General features: G+C 42.3%; 3 protein-coding genes across 5 annotated transcripts in view; 1 reads left to right on the top strand and 2 right to left on the bottom strand.

Annotated features, from left to right (window-relative positions):
- The window catches only part of LOC109897924 (glypican-5), a 149,568-nt gene extending 136,133 nt beyond the window's left edge, over window positions 1-13,435 (bottom strand). The window contains exons 1-2 of one of the 2 annotated variants that reach the window (XM_020492606.2): window positions 12,479-13,435; window positions 10,545-10,706 (exon numbers count right to left, since the gene is read on the bottom strand). In XM_020492606.2, the coding sequence (XP_020348195.1) occupies window positions 10,545-10,706; window positions 12,479-12,644 (328 nt within the window). In that variant the 5' untranslated portion in view covers window positions 12,645-13,435. The remainder of the gene's footprint in view (window positions 1-10,544; window positions 10,707-12,478) is intronic. The other variant, XM_020492605.2, reaches the window with a different exon arrangement.
- LOC109897925 (aquaporin-12) lies at window positions 12,460-17,097 on the top strand. The gene is made up of 5 exons (XM_020492608.2): window positions 12,460-12,599; window positions 14,681-14,777; window positions 14,916-16,238; window positions 16,435-16,551; window positions 16,712-17,097. The coding sequence occupies exons 3-5, from the start codon at window positions 15,644-15,646 to the stop codon at window positions 16,834-16,836; spliced, it is 837 nt and encodes a 278-aa protein (XP_020348197.1). The 5' UTR covers window positions 12,460-12,599; window positions 14,681-14,777; window positions 14,916-15,643; the 3' UTR covers window positions 16,837-17,097.
- Window positions 16,546-20,438, bottom strand: LOC109897926 (ribonuclease P protein subunit p21-like). Of its 2 annotated transcripts, XR_004211176.1 has the most exons (6): window positions 19,567-20,343; window positions 19,373-19,473; window positions 19,099-19,181; window positions 18,562-18,696; window positions 17,264-17,483; window positions 16,546-17,211 (listed from the first exon to the last, which is right to left on the bottom strand). XR_004211176.1 is itself a non-coding variant. In XM_020492609.2 (5 exons), exons 1-5 carry the CDS (start codon window positions 19,621-19,623, stop codon window positions 17,365-17,367), a joined length of 495 nt encoding a protein of 164 aa, XP_020348198.1. In that variant the 5' UTR covers window positions 19,624-20,438; the 3' UTR covers window positions 16,546-17,364. The 2 variants fall into 2 exon arrangements, 1 of the variants encoding a protein (XP_020348198.1); XM_020492609.2 differs by having other exon boundaries at window positions 16,546-17,483; window positions 19,567-20,438.
- Window positions 20,439-23,289: the final 2,851 nt, after the last annotated feature.

Here is a 23,289-nt window from a genome sequence, read left to right as displayed (position 1 = left end):
ACCCAGACCTTTTTTGTGAATTTGATTGTTTCGTTTTTTTCATTTCCAACATCTCAACAGCCCAACTTTGAATAATGTGGTTCAATAAGATGAGTACACAGCCTACACCTGAAATAGAGGTTATGGAACATGGTTCCAGGGTGTAGCAAGGGCACTGCCGAGTTGCTCTGCAGGGCCTCTCACTCTAATCTGTCTACTGCTGGCTCATGTAACCTTGGAGCTGAGTGGGATCAAAGGGACCAGGCAGAACAGGCTGTCTACAGCTTCCGGGCCAAATTTATCCCAGCGTGACCAGCATGGACTCACAGCCACACCCCATACTCTGACACCGGGACACCTGGATATGAGGCAAACTGGAGACAGAGGTAGGAACTGATGTGTTACTCACATCATCCTAAATTCAAGAAAAAATATATACTGATCATCACAGACATATGATAGTTTAAAGGTTGTGAAATTGTGGTTATGTTTTTCACCTGATTTGCAGACACACAAAAACAGCATTGGAAATGTACTATGATAAATAATTTGACCATGCTCTATCTGCATTCTGGTTTCCAACAAAAGGGCTGGTTAAGACATTCCTGTGTGTGGGACACAGACCATTCCCATGGGGAGCCTCTGGGTGCCCTTTACACAGACCGACTACAACCTACACATTTCAGAAAGGACCCAACCACCTCAGGTTCACACAAATTAATTTCCAATTATGTGTGAGAGTCAGTTCCACAAGAACCTATCGTAAAGGTTAAGCCGCGGTGCAACTACCAGTATAGAGTTACAGAGACAGTGGCACACCAACACAGGAACATACATACTCTGATCATTCACACACACACACACACTCAGAGAGACACACACAGCGCAGCACATGGGACGTGGGAAGGGCAGAACTGTAAATGTGATACTGGTCCGCACCTCCAGGTTTGTGGACGGAAGCTGGAGATCTTAAACCTGTGTGAGCCACAGACAGAGGGGTGGGTGTGGGAGCAGAGGGGTGCAATACTCTCTTTTCAAATTCAGGGGCACTGAATCAGGACTCTCCGCCTCTTTCCCCTTATGTGGACATATCCTAGCAACGGTGTCCCAAAAACAAGGGCATTTGATTTGATTTATTAGGAACCCCAATAGCCATGCTAATGGCGACAGCTAGTCTTACTGGGTTCTGACACATACTAAAAAAGACATTACAGACAAAATGTTTTACAATTTACATACACTACATGTTAATATTTATAAATGTATCTATCAGTTATGCATACATGTCAGTACATACACATAACAAGTAGGTCACATGGGGGAGAGGCGTTGTGCAGTGAGTTGTTGCTTTATTTGTTTTTTGAAACAAGGTTTGCTGTTCACTTGCACTATATAAGATGGAAGGGAGTACCATGCACGCATGGCTCTGTATAATACTGTACATTTCCTTGAATTTGTTCTGGACCTGGGGACTGTGAAAAGACCCCACGTGGCATGTCTGGTGGGGTAAGTGTGTGTGTGTCAGTGCTCTGTGTAAGTTGACTATGCAAACTATTTGTAATTTCCCCCCAAAATATGTTTCTTAGAAATACAAGACGTGACACAGAGAGAGACTAGCATGCATACGATTAATATTATCCCTCTGATTACAATGAAGAGCAAAATGTGCCGCTCTGTTCTGGGCCAGCTGCAGCTTAACTTGGTATTTCTTTGCAGCACTTGACCATATGACTAGACAATAATCAAGATAAGATAAAACTAGAGTCTGCAGAATTAGCTTTTTGGAGTGTGGTGTCAAAAAATCTGAGCATCTCTTTATTACGGACAGGCCTCTCCTCGTCTTTACAACCATTGAATCTATATACATTTTGACCATGACAGTTTACAATCTAAGGTAAAGCCAAGTAATTTAGTCTCTTCAATTTGTTCAACAGCCACACCATTCATTACCAGAATCAGCTGAGTTCTAGAACGTAGGTAATTATTTGTGCCAAATCACTGACAACAACTATTTGTTATGGGTTTCAGTGACTTCATAAGCTGTGGTTGCTGATATGTATATGGTTGAATCACCAACATATATGGACACACATGCTTTGTTTAATGCCAGTGGAAGGTCACTGGTAAAAATAGAAAAGAGTAGAGGGCTTGAAAGCTGCCCTGCGGTACACCACACTTCAAATGTTTGACATTAGACAAGCTTCCATTAAAGAAAGCCCTTTGAGTTATTTTAGATAGATAGCTTTGAATCCACGATATGGCAGAGGTTGAAAAGCCATACCACAAGTTATCTCAACAGGTTATGGTCAATAATATCAAAAGCTGCACTGAAATCTAACAGTATAGCTACCACAATCTTCTTCTTATCAATTTCTTTCAACCAATCATCAGTCATTTGTGTCAGTGCAGTACATGTTGAGCGCCCTTCTCTATAGCATGCTGAAAGTCTGATGTTAATTTGTTTACAGAGAAATATAATTGGATTTGGTCAAACACCATTTTTTCCAAAGTATTCTAAGAGCTGGCAGCTAGCTGAAAGGGCAGGGATTACTCAGGGATCATGCTCATCTGTGATATTATTAAGAGGTCGCTGAAGAGGACGCTGACGTTTTACATGCTCCAAACCAACTGTGCTATTTTGTCATTTTTTTAGCGTTTGTTTGTAATCAATTTTTTAAAACTTATTTTGTACATAATGTCGCTGCTACCGTCTCTTCTGGACATCAGAACAGAGATAACTCACCTCATACTGGAAGAAGCTTTTTCCTTTAACAAGTCTGCCGAGAAGGATATACTAATTTCCCGGAAACAGGCCCAAATCCCCGTCATTTTCGTGAAGAAAAGACAGAAGAAAAGGGGAAAAGGGGCTGCTGTCTGAGAATCCGTAGGCGAGCAAGTAAACTCCCACTGTCATCCGTTCTATTGGCTATTGTGCAATCATTTTAAAATAAAATGTATGACCTACAATTAAGATGATCCTACCAACGGGACATTAAAAACTGTAATATCTTATGTTTCACCGAGTCGTGGCTGAACGACATGGATAATATAGAGCTGGTGGGATTTTCCATGCACCAGCAGAACAGAGAAGTCTGGCAAGACGAGGGGTGGGGGTGTGTCTATTGTCTATAACAGGTGGGGCGCGATGTCTAATATTAAAGAAGTCTCAAGGTATTGCTCGCCTGAGATAGAGTACCTTATGACAAGCTGTAGACCACACTATCTACCAAGAGAGTTCATCATCTATATTATTCGTAGCTGTCTATTTACCACCACAGACCGACACTGGCACTAACACCACACTCAACCAACTCTATAAGGCCATAAGCAAAAAATAAAATCCAGAAGCGGCACTCCTAGTGGCCGGGGACTTTAATCAAATCAAATCAAATTTATTTATATATAGCCCTTCGTACATCAGCTGATATCTCAAAGTGCTGTACAGAAACCCAGCCTAAAACCCCAAACAGCAAGCAATGCAGGTGGAGAAGCACGGTGGCTAGGAAAAACTCCCTAGAAAGGCCAATACCTAGGAAGAAACCTAGAGAGGAACCAGGCTATGTGGGGTGGCCAGTCCTCTTCTGGCTGTGCCGGGTGGAGATTATAACAGAACATGGTCAAGATGTTCAATGTTCATAAATGACCAGCATGGTCGAATAATAATAAGGCAGAACAGTTGAAACTAGAGCAGCAGCACAGTCAGGTGGAAGTTGAAACTGGAGCAGCAGCATGGCCAGGTAGACTGGGGACAGCAAGGAGTCATGTAGGCAAACTTAAATCAGTTTTACCAAATCTTTACCAGCATGTCACATGTGCAACCAGAGGGGGGAAAAAAACTCAAGACCAACTTTACTCCACACACAGAGATGCATACAAAGCTCTCCCCCTGCTCTCCATTTGGCAAACCTGACCATAATTTTATCGCCCTGATTCCTGCTTACAATCAAAAACTGAAGCAGGAAGTACCAGTGACTCGCTCAATATGGATAGGTGTTCAGATGAGGCGGATGCTACGCTACAGGACTGTTTTGCTAGCACAGACTGGAATATGTTCCAGGATTCATCAAATGGCAATGAGGAGTATACCACCTCAGTCATCAATTTCATCAATAAGTACATCGACGGCGTAGTCCCCACAATGACCGTACGTACATATCTCAACCAGGCAAAATCCGCATCGAGCTAAAGGCTCAAGCTGCTGCTTTCAAGGAGTGGGATAGTAAGCCGGACACTTATAAGAAATCCCGCTATGCCCTCAGACGAACCATCAAACAAGCAAAGTTTCAATAACGGATTAAGATTGAATCCTACTACACCGGCTCTGACGCTCGGCGGATGTGGCATGGCATGAAAACTATTACGGACCACAAAGGGAAACCCAGATGTGAGCTGCCCAGTGACAAGAGCCTACCAGATGAGCTAAATACCTTTTATGCTCACTTCGAGCCAAGCAACACTTAAGCATGCACAAGAGCACCAGCTGTTCTGGATGACTGTGTGATAACGCTCTCAGTAGCTGATGTGATTAAGACCTTTAAACAGGTCAACATTCACAAAGCCGCGGGGCCAGACGGATTACCAGGACGTGTACTCAAAGCATGCGCGGACCAACTGGCGAGTGTCTTCACTGACATTTTCAGCCTCTCTCTGACAGTCTGTAATACCTACATGTTTCAAGCAGACCATCATTGTCCCTGTGCCCAAGGAAGATAACCTGCCTAAATGATTACTGCCTTGTAGCACTCACATCGGTAGCCATAAAGTGCTTTGAAAGGCTAGTCATGGCTCAAATCAACAGCATCTTCCCGGATACCCTAGACCCACTCCAATTCTCATTACCACCCAAACAGATCCACAGATGATGCAATCCCAATCGCACACCTCACTGCCCTGTTCCACCTGGACAAAAGGAACACCTATTTGAAAATGCTGTTCATTGACTACAGCTCAGCATTCAACACCAATATGCCCACAAAGCTCATCACTAAGCTAAGGACCCTGGGACTAAACACCTGCCTCTGCAACTGGATCCTGGACTTCCTGGTGGGCCACCCCCAGGTGGTAAGGGTAGGCAACAACACGCCTGCCACACTGATCCTCAACACTGGGGCCCCTCAGGGGTGTGTACTTAGTCCCCTCCTGTACTCCCTGTTCTCCCATGACTGCGTGGCCAATCACGACTCCAACACCATCATTAAGTTTGTTGATGACACAACAGTGGTAGGCCTGATCACCGACAACGATGAGACAGCCTGTAGGGTTGGAGGTCAGATAACTGTCAGTGTGGTGCCAGGACAACAACCTCTCAATCAATGTGAGCAAGACAAAGAAACTGATTGTGGAATGCAGGAAAAGGTGGGCCGAACAGGCCCTAATTAACATTGACGGGACTGTAGTGGAGAGGGTTGAGAGTTTCAAGTTCCTTGGTGTCCAGATCAACAAACTGTCATGCTCCAAACACACCAAGACAGTTGCCAAGAGGGCACGACAAAACCTATTTCCCCTCAGGAGACTGAAAAGATTTGGCATGGGTCCCCAGATCCTCAAAAAGTTTACATCTGCACCATCGAGAGCATCCTGACCGGTTGCATCACCGCCTGGAATGGCAACTGCTTGGCATCTGACCTATGGCACTACAGAGGGTAGTGCGAACGACCCAGTATATCACTGGGGCCAAGCTTTCTGCCATCCAGGACCTATATAAAAGGCGTTGTCAGAGGAAAGACCATAAAATTGTCAGAGACTCCAGTCACCCAAGTCATAGACTTTTCTCTGTTACTGCACAGCAAGTGGTACCGGAACGCCAACTCTAGGACCAAAAGGCTCCTTAACAGCTTCACCCACAATCCATAAGACTGCTGAACAATTAATCAAATGGCCAGCTGACTATTTACATTGACACCCCCCACCTCCATTTGAATTGTACACTGCTGCTACTCGCTGTTTATTATCTATGCATAGTCAATTCACCCCTACCTACACATGTACAAATTACGTTAACTAACCTGTACCCGCACACTGACTCGGTACCAGTACCCCCTGTATATAGCCTCGTTATTGTTATTTTAATGTGTTATTTTAGTACTTTTAAAAAAAAATTACTTTAGTTTATTTGCTAAATATTTTCTTACCTCTTTTTGAACTGCACTGTTGGTTAAGGGCTTGTAAGTAAACATTTCATGGTAATGTCTACACTTGTTGCATTCGGCGCATGTGACAAATAAAGTTTGATTTGATTGGATGTGATAGGTTCACACTAGCAGCCTGGACAAGAGGGCATACAGGTCATCAAGCACCATAGACTACTGACTCCCAAGACTGCTATCCTGTCTCCTGTCCTGGCCATATCGTCCAGCCATGCAACAGGCTCCTTAATGGGACAGATTGAAGGGGACAGCCTAGGTCTCTGCAGTGCTGACCCTACATGCCCTGCCTGTACCCCTATACCCACCCGCACCTGCCACATTGGGCAAACACACCCTGGTCATAAACGTTTGAACTTGGCAGATTCTAAATGGCAAGACCAGGGGCATGTTTCTGCACTGCCTGGCAGGGTTGTGTTAGTTAGTCCGTCCAATCTACTCTAACCTCTGAGGGTTTCTATAAGTAGTGCTTAGTTGCCTGGGTACACGTGTGGTCTTTGCTGGTGGGCAGGGGGTGGAGGTATGTAGATTTGTATAGGTCCTGCAAAAGCCAAAACCTTAAGGTAACAAAAGCTGCTGAATGGTCATTTGGTGTTACCTCTCAGTCCGAGAGTAAAAATTAGGTTCAGATGTAACTCATGAATCTCATTTATAACTATTAGTGTCCAGCACATTTACGTCAATCTAAGTAACATAATACAAAAACTCCCATCAAAATCCTTCAGTTTAAGCTAGTTTAAGTCTCAATCCACTACATTCGCCTATTTGGGCTTTCCGCATCTGTGGTGGAAGGTGTGAGACCAGGAGACATCCCGAAAAGTGGTCTTCTCACAAAAACGTCTGTAGCGGCTGAACAATTTGGCCTACAAACATTTTGCTCTACGACCCCCACAAGTGTCACGGGACTCGTCTGAAGGTAACCCATACAAATGAATGGAAGTATTCAGGCAGTTTTGAGTGAACAAAAATAAGGGGTTAAACATACAGTACCAGTCAAAAGTTTGGACACACTTACTCATTCAGGGGTTTTTCTTTATTTTTACTATTTTCTACATTGTAGAATAATAGTGAAGATGTCAACGCTATGAAATAACACATATGGAATCATGCAGTAACCAAAATCTATTTTATGTTTATATTCTTCAAAGTAGCCACTCTTTGCCTTGATGATAGCTTTGCACACTCTTGGCATTCTCTCAACCATCTTCATGAGGTAGTCACCTGGAATGCATTTCAATTAACAGGAGTGTCTTGTTAAAAGTACATTTGTGGAATTTCTTTCCTCCTTAATGCATTTGAGCCAATCAGTTGTGTTGTGACAAGGTATGGGTGGTATACAGAAGATAGCCCCATTTCGAACAGCTCAAATAAGCAAAGAGAAACAACAGTCCATCATTACTTTAAGACATGAAGGTCAGTCAATGCGGAAAATTTCACGAACTTTGAGAATTTCTTCAAGTGCAGTCACTTTCTTATATTTCTTAGATATAGGACAGACACTTCAAAACTGTATTCCTTGTCTTTTTTCCATTTAAATATTCTTATTTTTATACATAAAGCGGTCCTCAAATTCAAATATCTAAATGATCCATGGTATGACATCTTAAAGCAATTCTTTAAACAATTCAGGTAGGGTCCATTTTGGAACGGGTTCAACTCTTTGGTCCCGAGACGACCTCTAGCACAGATGTATCTTCTGCTTGGATAGTTCCATCTACTTTAAATGACTATATTTGATTGTGTTGACAACCAAACACAATTCAATGTCACTAAATATCAAATCTGCAATCAACGAGAGCTTGAAATCCTTGGCCTATTGTATTGTCTATTTTTTTTGTTGAATTCTGGTTTGAATTCAATCATTTGCTGTTGATGACTTTGCAAATGCTACACTAAATAGGCCTACATAGCATCATTGATGATTGATAAAGTATGGTTAAATTTAATTTGCTCTGTTAAACCTAACGTTCAGAATTACTTTGATAGCAGCAGTGAATCTATTTAATTTTTATGTGGAGATCTCGCAACAATCATTCTCATGATTACACATTGGTAATAGTCAGTGACAAATATCATAGCTAAAAACCTTGGATGGGAGACCAAGGGGTAGCTGTAGACAGATCAATTCTCCAGTAGGAGGTGCTGCCCAGTCTAACTACTTTCTGATAGTAGATATAACATTGAAAATCTGACATTGCTTTAAAGGTACAAATTCAACATATTTTATACAAAGTTTGTCTATGTTCAAATTTGGCTACCATGATGACATAATCCTGTCGTTGAAATTTCACCCTCAAAACAACAGTTACATTGATAACTTTTTCAAATCCAATGTATTTTCCACCTAGATTCCACGTCACAATACGTTGACAAATGACATTGAAACAACGTTGATTCAACCAGTTTGTCCCCAGTGGGCAGACACATGCTCATTGCTCACATGGAGGGCTCCAAACAAAAGACAATCGAAAAAATTAACAAAACTTGTAAATGATGGTATGAAATAAAACAAAACTTGTTTCTCACAAGTGTAGTAGGTTGTGAACTATGCAAACAATGTTTCCACTTCGAGAATGAGAACGGTAAATGACTGTAATTAATACATGCATTAACAGAAATGAATGAAACCAAATGACAGGGATTAACGGTAAATTTACTACTGGTGACATACTACTGGTGAGGGGGAATTGATAAAATACACAATCAAATGACAAACAATTTACACAAATGAAACAATTAATGTGCAAGAATTGTCGGGAGACAGCTGAGCGCATACTGGAGAGCTGAGTGTATTCTGGAGATAGATGTGCCTATATCCTCGCCACCCACCCCTCCCCTTCTTGTCTCAACATTTAAAATTATATTCAAGACACATTATCTTCACATGTATTTTAGATGATTTTCACTGACAGCCTCAACTCAATAATCAGCTAGGCCTATTGTCAAGCGCGCTGCCCAAACTGTGGACTTCCCAAAAAGGCATAGGCCTACACTCATGTGATTTTAAACAATGCACAATGTATTTTTTTTAAGAAGCTAATGACCCTCTGGTGTTAAGTCAGGCTCTCTGGTGAAATATGTTTGAAAAGACAGGTGGAATTGTATCATTTTGGCAAATGTATTTCCATTTACTTTCAGACACAGTAGCTGGTATTCAGAGCTTGAATAGCCACAATTTTTAGTCTTAAGTCTTTTTTTCAGTTATCAGGCCTGTTTTTACAAACGGTAGGCTACCACATGGATAGTGCATTGCAGGCCAACACTGACCTAGGCTACTATTGTACTTTGCAGGGATAGGAGATGGGCAGCAAATTTTTTGTCTTGTCTAGGGCGGCATATCGGCCAGGACAGAGGACACTGTCCACATCATTCACTTACATCATCTGTCTCTTTTCAGCAGGGATAAAACCCCAAGAAAGCCTCCCTTTCTGAGAAGCCAGGGACCAGCCACTCTCTCTGTGAAAAGCAGAGCAGGACAAACCCACTATTCTTCACTCCCATTCAAGACACCTCGTTAGAGACAGATTGATTTCAAATGGTAACACATCTCCAGGGATACTCAGTGAATGTAAACATTTTTCACTCCCTTTCATTCATTGGTTCAAAACAAGACATACTGTGTATTCTCTACTCTAAATGGGAGAGAGAGAGAGAGAGAGTGAAAGAGAGAGAGCGAAGCGGAGGCAGACATCGAGAAACAGAGACAAAGAGATAGAGCAGAGGTCAAGTTCTCTTTCTCTGAGAGATTATTTGCTTAATGTGAGGCCTGACTAAATGTTTGCTTTAAAAGCCAATATTGAACAGTACAAAGCCAATATCCAATACCACTGAAGTGGTTCTCGGATTCTCTCAACAAAACATCATAGTTTTTTCTCATGTTATATGATGGTCAAATATCATGTTACTACTGAGTGTAATTTACTTGTAATTTTTATTTAACTAGGCAAGTCAGTTAAGAACAAATTCTTAACAAAGACAGCCTACCGGGGAACAGTGGGATAGCTGCCTTGTTCAGGGGCAGAATGACCGATTTTTACCTTGTCAGCTCGGGGATGTGATCCATCAACATTTTGGTTACTGGCCCAACACTCCAACCACTAGGCTACCTGCAGCTGTAATAATGTAACATTTTTGCCTTTATCAGAAAAAAATCCTTTTGGCTGCGTGTCGGTTCAAGAGCCCATTCCATTCAATGAGGTGAGACTGATTTTTAAGTAAATCAAAAGATGTAATTAAACCAAACCAAGTGGCAGTCACACTGACATGAAACATTGTTCATGGACTTCAGAATTGACCCCTTACTGAGGGGCGCAGAGGGCCAAAGTGGTCCCAAGGCTTTACACAGTGAATCTGTCCTATCATCTCATTCTCCTGTCCCACATATCTATCTCCCTTACCCCTCCATCCTGTCCCTATCCTTACCCTGGAAGGCAGAGGCGTGGCCCACGATGAGGTACTTGAGCTCAAAGCTGTAGGAACGGATATTCTGGAGAGTCTCTCTGCGCACTGCTGCCTGGTAACTCTCCTCCATCTTGCGTGTGCAACACGACGGGCCAGCGTGCTTGCAGATCTGCAGCTCGCCATCTGGGAAAGAAGAGGAAAGCAAACTTGAGCATGACACAGACCTCAAATGTGAAAAACATAAACTAAGTGTGTTGGAAGCTTTGACCAAATGTGATTAATAATACTTACCCAAATAGTTGAGTAAATAAATGGTTCAAAGACATTGTTTCTCTACACTTCTACTAGTTCTCATATATACCCATCCCCTGTATTCAAGTTTCCTTTGAGTTAGCAAAGTTTCCTCTGCTACAATCTCATTTGGATGAGGTCCAGGGTGATTATACTGATTTATCTCCCATATGAAACTAATACACCAAGCTGGGATAGTGGAGCCAGAAATGAGAGTGAGAAAGAGCTTCAGAAATAGACTTTGGTTATCAGGCTGGCTGGACGTAGCTGAATCAAAGTCCAGATACAAAATCTCCAAGGGTGTAGAGAGGATGCAGAGGGAGTGATGCTCACCAGAGTTAACAACATGCTTACTTACAAACTCAACTGGGCCTAAGTCATTGCATGTGTCAATCATGTCTATCATGATAACTGGTGACAGGTGACAGACTTACAGTACATTCGGAAAGACCCCTTGACTTTTTCCACTTTTTGTTACGTTACAGCCTTATACTAAAATAGATTAAATAAAAATAAATCCTCAGGAATCTACACACAATACCCCATAACGACAAACCCCCCCAAAAAAGTTTTCAATGTTTGCAAATTTATTAAACATGTAAAACTGAAATATCACATTTACATAAGTATTCAGACCCTTTACTCAGTACTTTCTTGAAGCACCTTTGGCAGCAATTACAGCCTCGATTAATCATGGGTATGATGCTACAAGCTTGGCACACCTGTATTTGGTGAGTTTCTCCCATTCTTCTCTGCAGATCATCTCAAGCTCTGCCAGGATGGATGGGGAGCGTTGCTGCACAGCTATTTTCAGGTCTCTCCAGAGATGTTCGATCGGGTTCAAGTCCGGGCTCTGGCTGTGCCACTCAAGGACATTCAGAGACTTGTCCTGAAGCCACTCCTGTGTTGTCTTGGTATTTCTGTTTTTTCTTTTTAATACATTTACACATTTCTAAAAAAATGTTTTCGCTTTGTCATTATTGGGTATTGTGTGTAGATTGATGAGTGAGTGGGGGAAATTATTTAATCAATTTTAGAATAAGGATGTAATGTAACAAAATGTGGAAAAAGTTAAGGGGTCTGAATACTTTCCGAATGCACTGTATATATACACTGTAGAATAGACAATCATACACAACATGCAGCTCAGTTATTGTGGCCCCGTGGGGCTCAGGTCACCGCCACTTGACCTGTCCATTGAGGACTGGGTTTGAGAGAGAGAGAGAGAGAGAGAGAGAGAGAGAGAGAGAGAGAATATTTTTGGGGTGCATTTAAATGGTTTGATTGCTTTTTTGTTGCTTGCCAAATAATAAGCTGATATATAACTGCAATGTTATTGATTGTGACTGTTAGTGCCAGTACATCCATATAATAAACTCAGTATTTGAAAAGAAAAGAAACAAGAGATGGCCTCCCTTCACAGGGACTTACTTCCAATTCTTAGGACGGTCGTTAAACAAAGATAAGCATCAACTACTACTTACTAGGCATATTTGCTTGAATCTGTCTCTAGACCTAGGCTACTGTAGTTACATTTTTATGATTGTGATTTATCAATTCCCTGTGGAAAATAAACGGGTACACAGCACGCACACGTGCAAAGTGGCTCCTGGACATTCTGCTGAGAAATTGTGTTAGGACCTACAAGTCAAGTGCGCACTAACCTGTTCCAGGTGCCTCGGGGACCCATTTCAACGGACCGATCTGGCGCAATTGAAACGCCGTTTTAACCTCATGGCAACTGTGCACTCCTGCACCTGAAGCTCCACATAGTACAACTGTCAGGTAAATCAACCAAAAGTCAACGCGTTGGAGTATTGTTTGGAACATCGCACCATTTCAATCAGATAGACTATCAAGGTATCCTAGCAGTGTTATGGTCGTTTGTAAAAGTAGCCGAATAAGCTATTTAAGTAATACAATCCCAAAATAAATTCGCAGTCCTTATCAACTGGATCGATCTGTTAGAATATCACATTTTGGGTCTGTTCAATAGAGCGCACGACGTTCCCTCTCTCAGTGGGCTTTCCAGTTAAAATCCATGCGCTTCAGAAAGTGAAACGCTGTTCTTTGGATACTGCTGAGTGCTCTCTCTCTCGCTCCCTCTCTCTCACACACACCGCGCAAACCTGCCTACACTATCTTTGAAATTCTCGGTTTGAAACATCACACAAGATTGACTAACAGAAAAACGTTCTTAAAGTGCAAAATTCTATAGTGGATTCTTTGTTCATAGATGTTGGCTATTCCTTGTGCGATCATTTAAAACAATACCACAGCAATTGGAGCTCGAATAACATATTGTTTTTCTTCTAATAACACAATGTATAGTCCTAATGATTGATTTATACTGTATATGCTTCTCTAGCCTGCAGAGATTAATCTAAAACAGAACACCGCGTCCACCGTGTGGTCAGTCGTGGAATTAGTGATGTAAAAGCAGTTCTACCAACCGTAGCGCCGGATTGATATCATATTTATCTATGTATTAACTTGTGTTCGCATTCATAGGTCAAAAATAAATTGAGATGTCAAATGTCGCTAGTAAATGTATAAAACATCTGCCCCGTGTGAGGCTCGAACTCACGACCTTCAGATTATGAGACTGACGCGCTGCCTACTGCGCCAACGAGGCTCGTGTAATTAGGCGTTCACCCACCATTATAAAGATGGAATGGTTTGAACCAGGAACAATTTCACATATTTTGGACAATATATAAATAGAAAACAATGCTGCTTCCGTGGTCTAAGAACATAAAGTACTGTACATTCATCCGTCAACCTATATGCCAATACACTTAGCTAAAGGAGGAAAACCGAATCACAGTAAGGTATACTGAAAAAATATTCAAATGCAACATACAACAATTTCTATGATTTTACTGGGTTACAGTTCATATGAGGCAATAGCAATTAGGTCCTAATCTATGGATTTCACATGCAAGGGAATACAGATATGTCACAGATACCTTTAAAAAATGGGCCTCACAATGGGCCTCAGGATCTTGTCAAAAAGTTTTTGTGCATTAAAAATTCCCATCGATAAATGCAATTCTGTTCGTTGTCCATTGTTTATGCCTGCCCATACCATAATCCCACCGCCACCATGGGGCAAACCGTTCACCCACACGACATCATACACATGGTCTAAGGCCGATTTGGATGTACTGTCAAACTCTCTAAAACAACATTGAAAGTGGCTTATGGTAGAGAAATAAACATTAAATTCTCTGGCAACAGCTCTTGTGGATATTCCTGCACTCCCAGTTTCACACTCCCTCAAAATTTGAGACATCTGTGGCATTGTGTTGTGACAAAACTGCACATTATAGAATGGCTTTTTATTGTCCTCCTGTAATGATCATGCTGTTTAATCAGCTTCTTGACATGTCACATTTGTCAGGTGGATGGATTAACTTGGCAAAGGAGAAATGCTCACTAACAGGGATGTAAACAAATTTCTGCACAAAATTTGAGAGAAATTGCATATGGGAAGTTTCTGGGATCTTTTATTTCAGCACATGAAACAAGGACCAACACTTTACTTACATGTTGCATTCATATTTTTGTTCAGTGTATGTTCTTGAATAATCATTCAAAGTATTAATTTTATTAAAAGACTTGTTACAACAAGGAGACTGGTCGCCCCACCCCCGCAGGTGGTGGAGTGAGAGCCCACAGAGTGGAGTTAGCTTCTGGGTTAAATACTATCTCAGGATAGGTGCAACTTCAGATATGATGTACAATGGTTCCAAACACTAACCCCACACATCCTGTGCCAGACCTTGGGCCCCAAATACAAATAACTTGTTTTGTTCAGTACTAAGAACTTGGGACATTTGTTGTTACTTTGTTCTCTCCCCTAGTTCAAGTTGGAAACTATCTCCCCCTTGGAGGTGACTGACACAGACACTGTGGAGACAAGTGATTGGTTCCCCATTACTCACACCATCCCTTCACATGGTATGCAATAAAGACACACAGTTCACATATGGAGACAATGTTTCCTTCTGACCTCCTTTGCCATACTCCTTGCTGATATTCTGTATAGCAACAGGGACATGATAGATAAGGCAGACTTCTCCCCTCTTTGGACCCAAGGTGACTGAGGCCAATGAGGGAGGAAGCGCAGCTGCCAACACCAGAGCCCGAAAGGAGATATTCTAATAACAGTTTCAACAGTTCAATCATGTAAGCATATTCTGCAGATAAGACATCTTAAATATCTGTGTTACTTAGCTGATTCTGATTTCCTCCACCACAATCTTTCCCCAGAAACAGGTTCCAAAACAGAACAATAGCTCTGTTACTGGTGTGCAGGATATAACCTTTAGTCTGTCCAGGATCAAGAGGAACCAGTCAGTTTCTGTCACATTCTCGGTTGAGTGCCCGGACATCATGGGTTCATTCTACACGCACAGAACAGTTAGAACAGGCCTATATCAATGCGCGCACAGACCTTTCTATGTTATATGAGTTACTTTTTAACAATCTCAAGCCCAATGTCTAGGCTTGAAGGATATCTTAGTACACAAGCATTATTAAGGTTTAACAGACATTTCCCTCAGGGTCAATAAACTATATCTTTGTTGTAAGTTACAGAAGTAATTTGCCCTTATCCCTGGGGCAAAGTAACTTTCCTGAATTGACCTCGAAAAGGGCAGTGTGTATTTTGGCAGACAGTGTGGGATGAAAAGTCAGTGTTTCTGTGTTGAGAAAAACACTTCTCCACGTTGTCACAATCACACAGACAGCAAACTACGCAACCAGTCATACACTGTGTGAGAAGAACCAGAGAGGTGTAGTAGCTAGCATCTGTGAACCTAACTATGTCTGAACTTGATGTCTCCCTTGGTTACTTTCTTGCTGTTGTGGCGTTTGGTGCAGTCTTTAGAGTCCTTTTCAGAAAATGGCCTTGTTTGAGCTTTGCATCAGAGTTCACAACCTCATTTGTGCTGGTGGCATGCTGGCTGGAGGTGCAGACCATTATAGAGATTGGTGAGTGGGCAGAGGGACTGGGATCAGAAGTTACTCTGACCCTACGGTTTGTGGTGCTGCTGACCCATGGTGTGATCTGTGCTGGAGCCACTGGAAACCCCTCCCTGACTCTGATGAATTTCCTGCTGCTGGAGACCCCTACTCTGCACACTCTGCTGGCTTTGGCTGCTCAGTTCCTGGGGGCACACCTGGCCCTGATTGTAGCTGGCTACTACTGGGCAATGGAGCTCAATGACATGCACATAATTAAGAACCTGATATTCAGGGAGTGTAGCACAGCCCTGCGTGTCTCCCTGGTGCAGGGGGTCTATTGTGAGTGTGTGTGTGCATTCATCTTTTATCTGATATACCTCAGCCTGAGATGTCGCGCTGCGTTGGTTCGGGTGCCTTTCTTTGCAGCTGTGCTCACCCTTCTCTCCCATGCAGGTAAGTAGCCCACGATGACAACCATCGCGCCTCAAATATAGAAGGACATTTCAGGAGAGATTCAAGTTGCAAGTTATTCAAGTTACATTCAAGTTGCATAGGCCTATATGCTGTTTTCTTTGTGTTATATTTGTTTGTCAGAGCAAAATCTATTTCTGCATCCCGTTTCAATAACTCATCTTTCTATGCATGTCAGCCAGTGGTTATACCTCAGCTTTCCTGAACCCCTCCCTGGCCTATGGCCTTACCTTCTACTGTCCTGGGTTTACCTTTACGGAGTACTCAGTGGTCTACTGCCTTGGGCCCATTATTGGTAAGTCAAATCAGAAATGGTTCATTATATACAAACCCCTAATAAAAGTATACCAATAGACAAAATGTAATTGCCAAAGGTAATGTGTGAAACAGGCTTTATGCATAACAATGAGGCATAATTGCTTATCAAGCTGGTAATACAGATATCCTTTTTTCAGGAATGACCCTGGCCCTTCTCCTGTACATGGGTCACATCCCCAGGATTTTTGCAAAGAATCTGCTGTATTCCCAGAAGACCCACGTACAGGTGCCAAAGGGGGACGGAGATGAAAAGAAAAAGTGAAAGAAAGACATCATCCACCTCAGCTGAGGCAATATAGGACATATAGTGCATTAGGAACACACTACTCAATTTTGTTCCTATTGGGAGAAGATATTTCATTATGCACTGAGCATTATATTCAACAGCCTATTCTCTCTTTAAGTTACTGACAAAGAAGGTGTGGGCTGTAGAACATCTGTACATTTATGATAGTACAACTCATATCGCCTGTGTTCTTACAGAAGTAATAAATAAATTAAAAATAAATGTTTATGAAAAGGACATTTAACATTGGTTGTCGTTCCTGAACTTCCTGTACACTGTGAGCACGTTGAGGTAAACTAAACATCAAATGTATTTTTAACCAACCTCAACCTCTCCCATTACAATGACAACCTGTTACATCATACCACTGATGTAACAGGTTGTCACTGGCAAAAAAAACAACAACATCATATTCAAACATTTATGATATTTTTTAACTATATGTGTCAAAGCCACACAAAGCAGCTATGTCCAGTTGCGAATGGGCTACTGAGGCCACAGGGCTCAGGTTTTGGGCTTGGATGGAGGCACCTGGTGCTGGGTAGAGGAAGGCCCTGTGGAGGATAGCTGCGATATGGGTCCATCTGCTTTCTCCTTCAACTCTTTAGTGGAGGGACCTTGTTCTGCAAAACAGAAAGGACAAATGTTAAACACCATGGCCTCCCTCTGAGATGGATGAAAAGTGGCATAAAGAAACAGAAAACATTTTTGATTTTAAATGTTACATGTGAAGCTGAATTGTAATACACCTGCGTCTGAAATGACAGCCTAAGCTCCCGATTCATCCAGTCTTTCCCCACATAGCTAAAGTTACAGATGCACAAAGATCATGCCGCCAAAACATGCTAACCTCTCACAATAACAGGGGAGGTTAGCATTTTTGGGGGGGGGTATGATACTTATGCCTCAAACTTTCTCGCTCATCATTATTCACAATTATCCATAATCATGTAACATCCACATTAACGTAGAGGTGTTCAGAAACATATAATAAATCTTATTTAGAATCAAAGTGACTCCAAAATGACAATACATTATTTACATTTCTATTGGGCACAACAATCTGAAACACAACCAAAACAAACTACAAATGCATCCAACACGTTTGTATTCACAAGCTTGATGTAGCCATTGCATGCTAGGAAAATGGGACCAAATACTACATTTAATACACTAAGTGAATTTGTCCAAATACTTATGACACTTTCAAATGGGGGGGCCTTCAGAAATAGTGCTTCCTAAACGATAAAGCAGATATGTATGAAAATACCCTCAAATAAAAAGTGTCATTCTGTGCTGTCACCTCGTAACACATTTGATCTCAAAGCACAGCATTCAAAAGGCACTCGCACATCTGAGCAATCTCTTTGCAGGTGCATGGCAACAGTTGAACAAGAGGAAGGAAAAAGGAAACCGCACACTGCTCTTGGTATTATCACTGATATTTAATAAGCTTACGTATCGGCCTCACGGCCTTTGTCAGAGCTTTTGTTCAATTTTTTAAATTAGCAACCTTCTGTAGACCTAGCCCCACCCACATCCGTTCCACACATGGAAATCTCAAAGTACAGCGCAAAATTAAAAGTTTTAGCTTCACTGTCCAAATGAATATGTAGGAGAGTGTACATGACAGTACTTAGTTGTCCCCCCAATATGATACATAACTGCAATGTAGTGGAGTTGTTCCAGGGTAAAAATCACCTGGCTGTGATTGGTTCTCCAGCTGAGCCTCAGGCTGGTCCACCCACAGGCGATGCTCCGGATTGTTTAGGAACCTCTTGCACTGCCCACAGCGAAGACATCGCAGCACAGTCATGCGGTTTCTATGCTTAGTCGCTTGAGAGAAAAAAAGAGTTGATTATTGTATTGAGTTACTCCACAATACAATATGTCACTTATGTAAAGACATTGGACTTCCACTCAGTACTTTCAAAATCTCATGAGGATGATACATACAGTGGGGCAAAAAAGTATTTAGTCAGCCACAAATTGTGCAAGTTCTCGCACTTAAAAAGATGAGAGAGGCCAGTAATTACACTTCAACTATGACAGACAAAATGAGGGAAAAAAATCCAGAAAATCACATTGTAGGATATTTTATGAATATATTTGCAAACCTTATTTGCAAACCCCAGTGATGTACTGGTTAGGTGGCCGTCTATTTAGTTAGATACTTATATATATATATATGCCATGTAGTATATACAAAGTGACTTAATCTTGCATGAATAACCTTACTTCTCTGTCTGGCTGTGGCAGTTACTCCTGGGACCAGCAAAGAGAGGCACTTCTTACATAATGTTCTTTTCACTGAGGGGTCTCTATAAAGACATTAATAACATTATAGTCATGCCCTAGTTGTCATCGTTTTAGCAGACATGTTTCAAACTTATTTCTGTAATGTATTCGAACATGACATGAACGTTACAACATTTATTGATGCAAATGTAACACCATATGTTTTCTGACAAGAGTTTAACGTTATATGATATTGTTAGTGTATGTTACTCACTGTCTCAGTACCAAACGTTTTGCGATTGTCTTCTGAGTGAAGCAGTAAAAACGAGCTAACTCCACATTCTCAGAGGTTTGAGACAAAACACAGTGTGCAGCCTGCAAGAAATCAATGTCATATTAAAGAATTCTGAGAATATTAGTTATAAAGCCAAAGGTATAGCTGGATTACTAGAAATCAAGAAAACGTACCTGATACAGGAAGTTCAGTCTTTGAAAAGCCTCCTTGTCTTTCACGTTTCCTGCCATTGCATGGATGTGGATTGCTATGCTAAATTAGCCAGCCAACGTTACTAAGTATGTAACGTCAACGTTAGGCTAGCTATCTTAGCTAACGTTATATGTATCACCCGATTGCTAAATTACTACCCTACTAAACAATGTTCTACGCAAGCAACAGATGTGCCCTCAAATTCGTCTAGCTTCACTAGCTACTAACATTCGTTTGCTAAATCTAAGCAGTTGCTAAATCCTCTGACTACTGATCAGCCTCTGAACGAACTCTGGCATGATAGATCTGACACTATGGAGACCTGAATGGCACAGATTTAGCAAGTAGGACATGTCCTTTCAAATCACAATTTTAACCTCGCATATTAAGGTTAACGTTAATGTCAATCCACGGGGGAAAAGGCCATTGTCGAAGTTTAATTCAATAAGATAAAAGATGCTGAAGGAGAATTGAAAATAAAGAGAAGGGTTGGCCATAAAACTATATATTTGGTGAAGTGATTACAGAGGATGATACCAGTGCCAGCTATGTTACGTGTCATGATTGTGAGGCGCTATACATATTCGACAGTCACAAGACGGGACTTCAAATTGGCCTATGTCATGTCAAGGGAACTGTAGCCTACTGTTTATAAGGGTTAAATGGAAACTGAAATCTGAACACTGACTGTAGGTATATAACCTCACAGAGCCTTAAGGTTCGGTGCGGGCACACATATCGATATTTATCACCGGGCCTTCACAACTGGACTGCCGACGTTATCTACCCAAAGGAGTTATCCGGCTGGCTCCTCCGTCGCGACGTTACCTGAACGCCCATCTGCGGCCTGCTAACCGTTAGCTGTCTTACCGGCTGCTATCTGAATAGACAATCGGACAATTTATTTATTTTTTATTATTATTATTATTATGTTTTCTTCTTGGGCCTCTATAACTATATCTATTGTTTTTATTTTTGTTGTTGTTGTGTGATTTGGATTAATCCCCTCTACCACACGGAACCCCACTAATCTACTGACGGAACGCAAGAGGTGGCTAACAACAGACCTCCATCCTATGCTAGCTTGCTACCGATGCCCTGGCTAGCTGTCTAAATCACCAACCAACCTCTCCACTCACCGGACCCTTTTGATCACTCGACTAAGCATGCCTCTCCTTAATGTCAATATGTCTTGTCCATTGGTGTTCTGGTTAGTGTTTATTGGCTTATTTCACTGTAGAGCCTCTAGTCCTGCTCACTATACCTTATCCAACCTATTAGTTCCACCACCCACACATGCAATGACATCTCCTGGTTTCAACGATGTTTCTAGAGACAATATCTCTCTCTTCATCACTCAATACCTAGGTTTACCTCCACTGTATTCACATCCTACCATACATTTGTCTGTACATTATACCTTGATGCTATTTTATCGCCCCCAGAAACCTCCTTTTACTCTATGTTCCAGACGTTCTAGACGACCAATTCTCATAGCTTTTAGCCGTACCCTTATTCTACTCCTCCTATGTTCCTCTGGCGATGTAGAGGTGAATCCAGGCCCTGCAGTGCCTAGCTCCACTCCTATTCCCCAGGCGCTCTCTTTTGACGACTTCTGTAACCGTAATAGCCTTGGTTTCATGCATGTTAACATTAGAAGCCTCCTCCCTAAGTTTGTTCTATTCACTGCTTTAGCACACTCTGCCAACCCGGATGTTCTAGCTGTGTCTGAATCCTGGCTTAGGAAGACCACCAAAAATTCAGACATTTTAATTCCAAACGACAACATTTTCAGACAAGATAGAACTGCCAAAGGGGGCGGTGTTGCAATCTACTGCAAAGATAGCCTGCAGAGTTCTGTCCTACTATCCAGGTCTGTACCCAAACAATTTGAACTTCTACTTTTAAAAATCCACCTCTCTAAAAACAAGTCTCTCACCGTTGCCGCCTGCTATAGACCACCCTCTGCCCCCAGCTGTGCTCTGGACACCATATGTGAACTGATTGCCCCCCATCTATCTTCAGAGTTCGTGCTGCTAGGCGACCTAAACTGGAACATGCTTAACACCCCAGCCATCCTACAATCTAAACTTGATGCCCTCAATCTCACACAAATTATCAATGAACCTACCAGGTACCTCCCCAAAGCCTTAAACACGGGCACCCTCATAGATATCATCCTAACCAACTTCCCCTCTAAATACACCTCTGCTGTCTTCAACCAAGATCTCAGCGATCACTGCCTCATTGCCTGCATCCGTAATGGGTCAGCGGTCAAACGACCTCCACTCATCACTGTAAAACGCTCCCTGAAACACTTCTGCGAGCAGGCCTTTCTAATCGACCTGGCCGGGGTATCCTGGAAGGATATTGATCTCATCCCGTCAGTAGAGGATGCCTGGATATTTTTTTTAAATGCCTTCCTAACCATCTTAAATAAACATGCCCCATTCAAGAAATTTAGAACCAGGAACAGATATAGCCCTTGGTTCTCCCCAGACCTGACTGCCCTTAACCAACACAAAAACATCCTATGGCGTTCTGCATTAGCATCGAACAGCCCCCGTGATATGCAGCTGTTCAGGGAAGCTAGAAACCATTATACACAGGCAGTTAGAAAAGCCAAGGCTAGCTTTTTCAAGCAGAAATTTTCTTCCTGCAACACTAACTCAAAAAAGTTCTGGGACACTGTAAAGTCCATGGAGAATAAGAACACCTCCTCCCAGCTGCCCACTGCACTGAAGATAGGAAACACTGTCACCACTGATAAATCCACCATAATTGAGAATTTCAATAAGCATTTTTCTACGGCAGGCCATGCTTTCCACCTGGCTACTCCTACCCCGGACAACAGCACTGCACCCCCAACAGCAACTCGCCCAAGCCTTCCCCATTTCTCCTTCTCCCAAATCCATTCAGCTGATGTTCTGAAAGAGCTGCAAAATCTGGACCCCTACAAATCAGCCGGGCTAGACAATCTGGACCCTTTCTTTCTAAAATGATCTGCCGAAATTGTTGCCACCCCTATTACTAGCCTGTTCAACCTCTCTTTCGTGTCGTCTGAGATTCCCAAAGATTGGAAAGCAGCTGCGGTCATCCCCCTCTTCAAAGGGGGGGACACTCTTGACCCAAACTGCTACAGACCTATATCTATCCTACCGTGCCTTTCTAAGGTCTTCGAAAGCCAAGTCAACAAACAGATTACCGACCATTTCGAATCTCACCATACCTTCTCTGCTATGCAATCTGGTTTCAGAGCTGGTCATGGGTGCACCTCAGCCACGCTCAAGGTCCTAAACGATATCTTAACCGCCATCGATAAGAAACATTACTGTGCAGCCATATTCATTGATCTGGCCAAGGCTTTCGACTCTGTCAATCACCATATCCTCATCGGCAGACTCGACAGCCTTGGTTTCTCAAATGATTGCCTCGCCTGGTTCACCAACTACTTCTCTGATAGAGTTCAGTGTGTCAAATCGGAGGGTCTGCTGTCCGGACCTCTGGCAGTCTCTATGGGGGTGCCACAGGGTTCAATTCTTGGACCGACTCTCTTCTCTGTATACATCAATGAGGTCGCTCTTGCTGCTGGTGAGTCCCTGATCCACCTCTACTAAGACGACACCATTCTGTATACTTCCGGCCCTTCTTTGGACACTGTGTTAACAACCCTCCAGGCAAGCTTCAATGCCATACAACTCTCC

Source organism: Oncorhynchus kisutch, linkage group LG10 (genome assembly GCF_002021735.2).
Source record: "Oncorhynchus kisutch isolate 150728-3 linkage group LG10, Okis_V2, whole genome shotgun sequence".
Taxonomy (NCBI): Eukaryota; Metazoa; Chordata; class Actinopteri; order Salmoniformes; family Salmonidae; genus Oncorhynchus; species Oncorhynchus kisutch.
The sequence above is the reverse complement of the archived record's forward strand: the minus strand, read 5'-3'. Positions and strand labels throughout refer to the sequence as shown.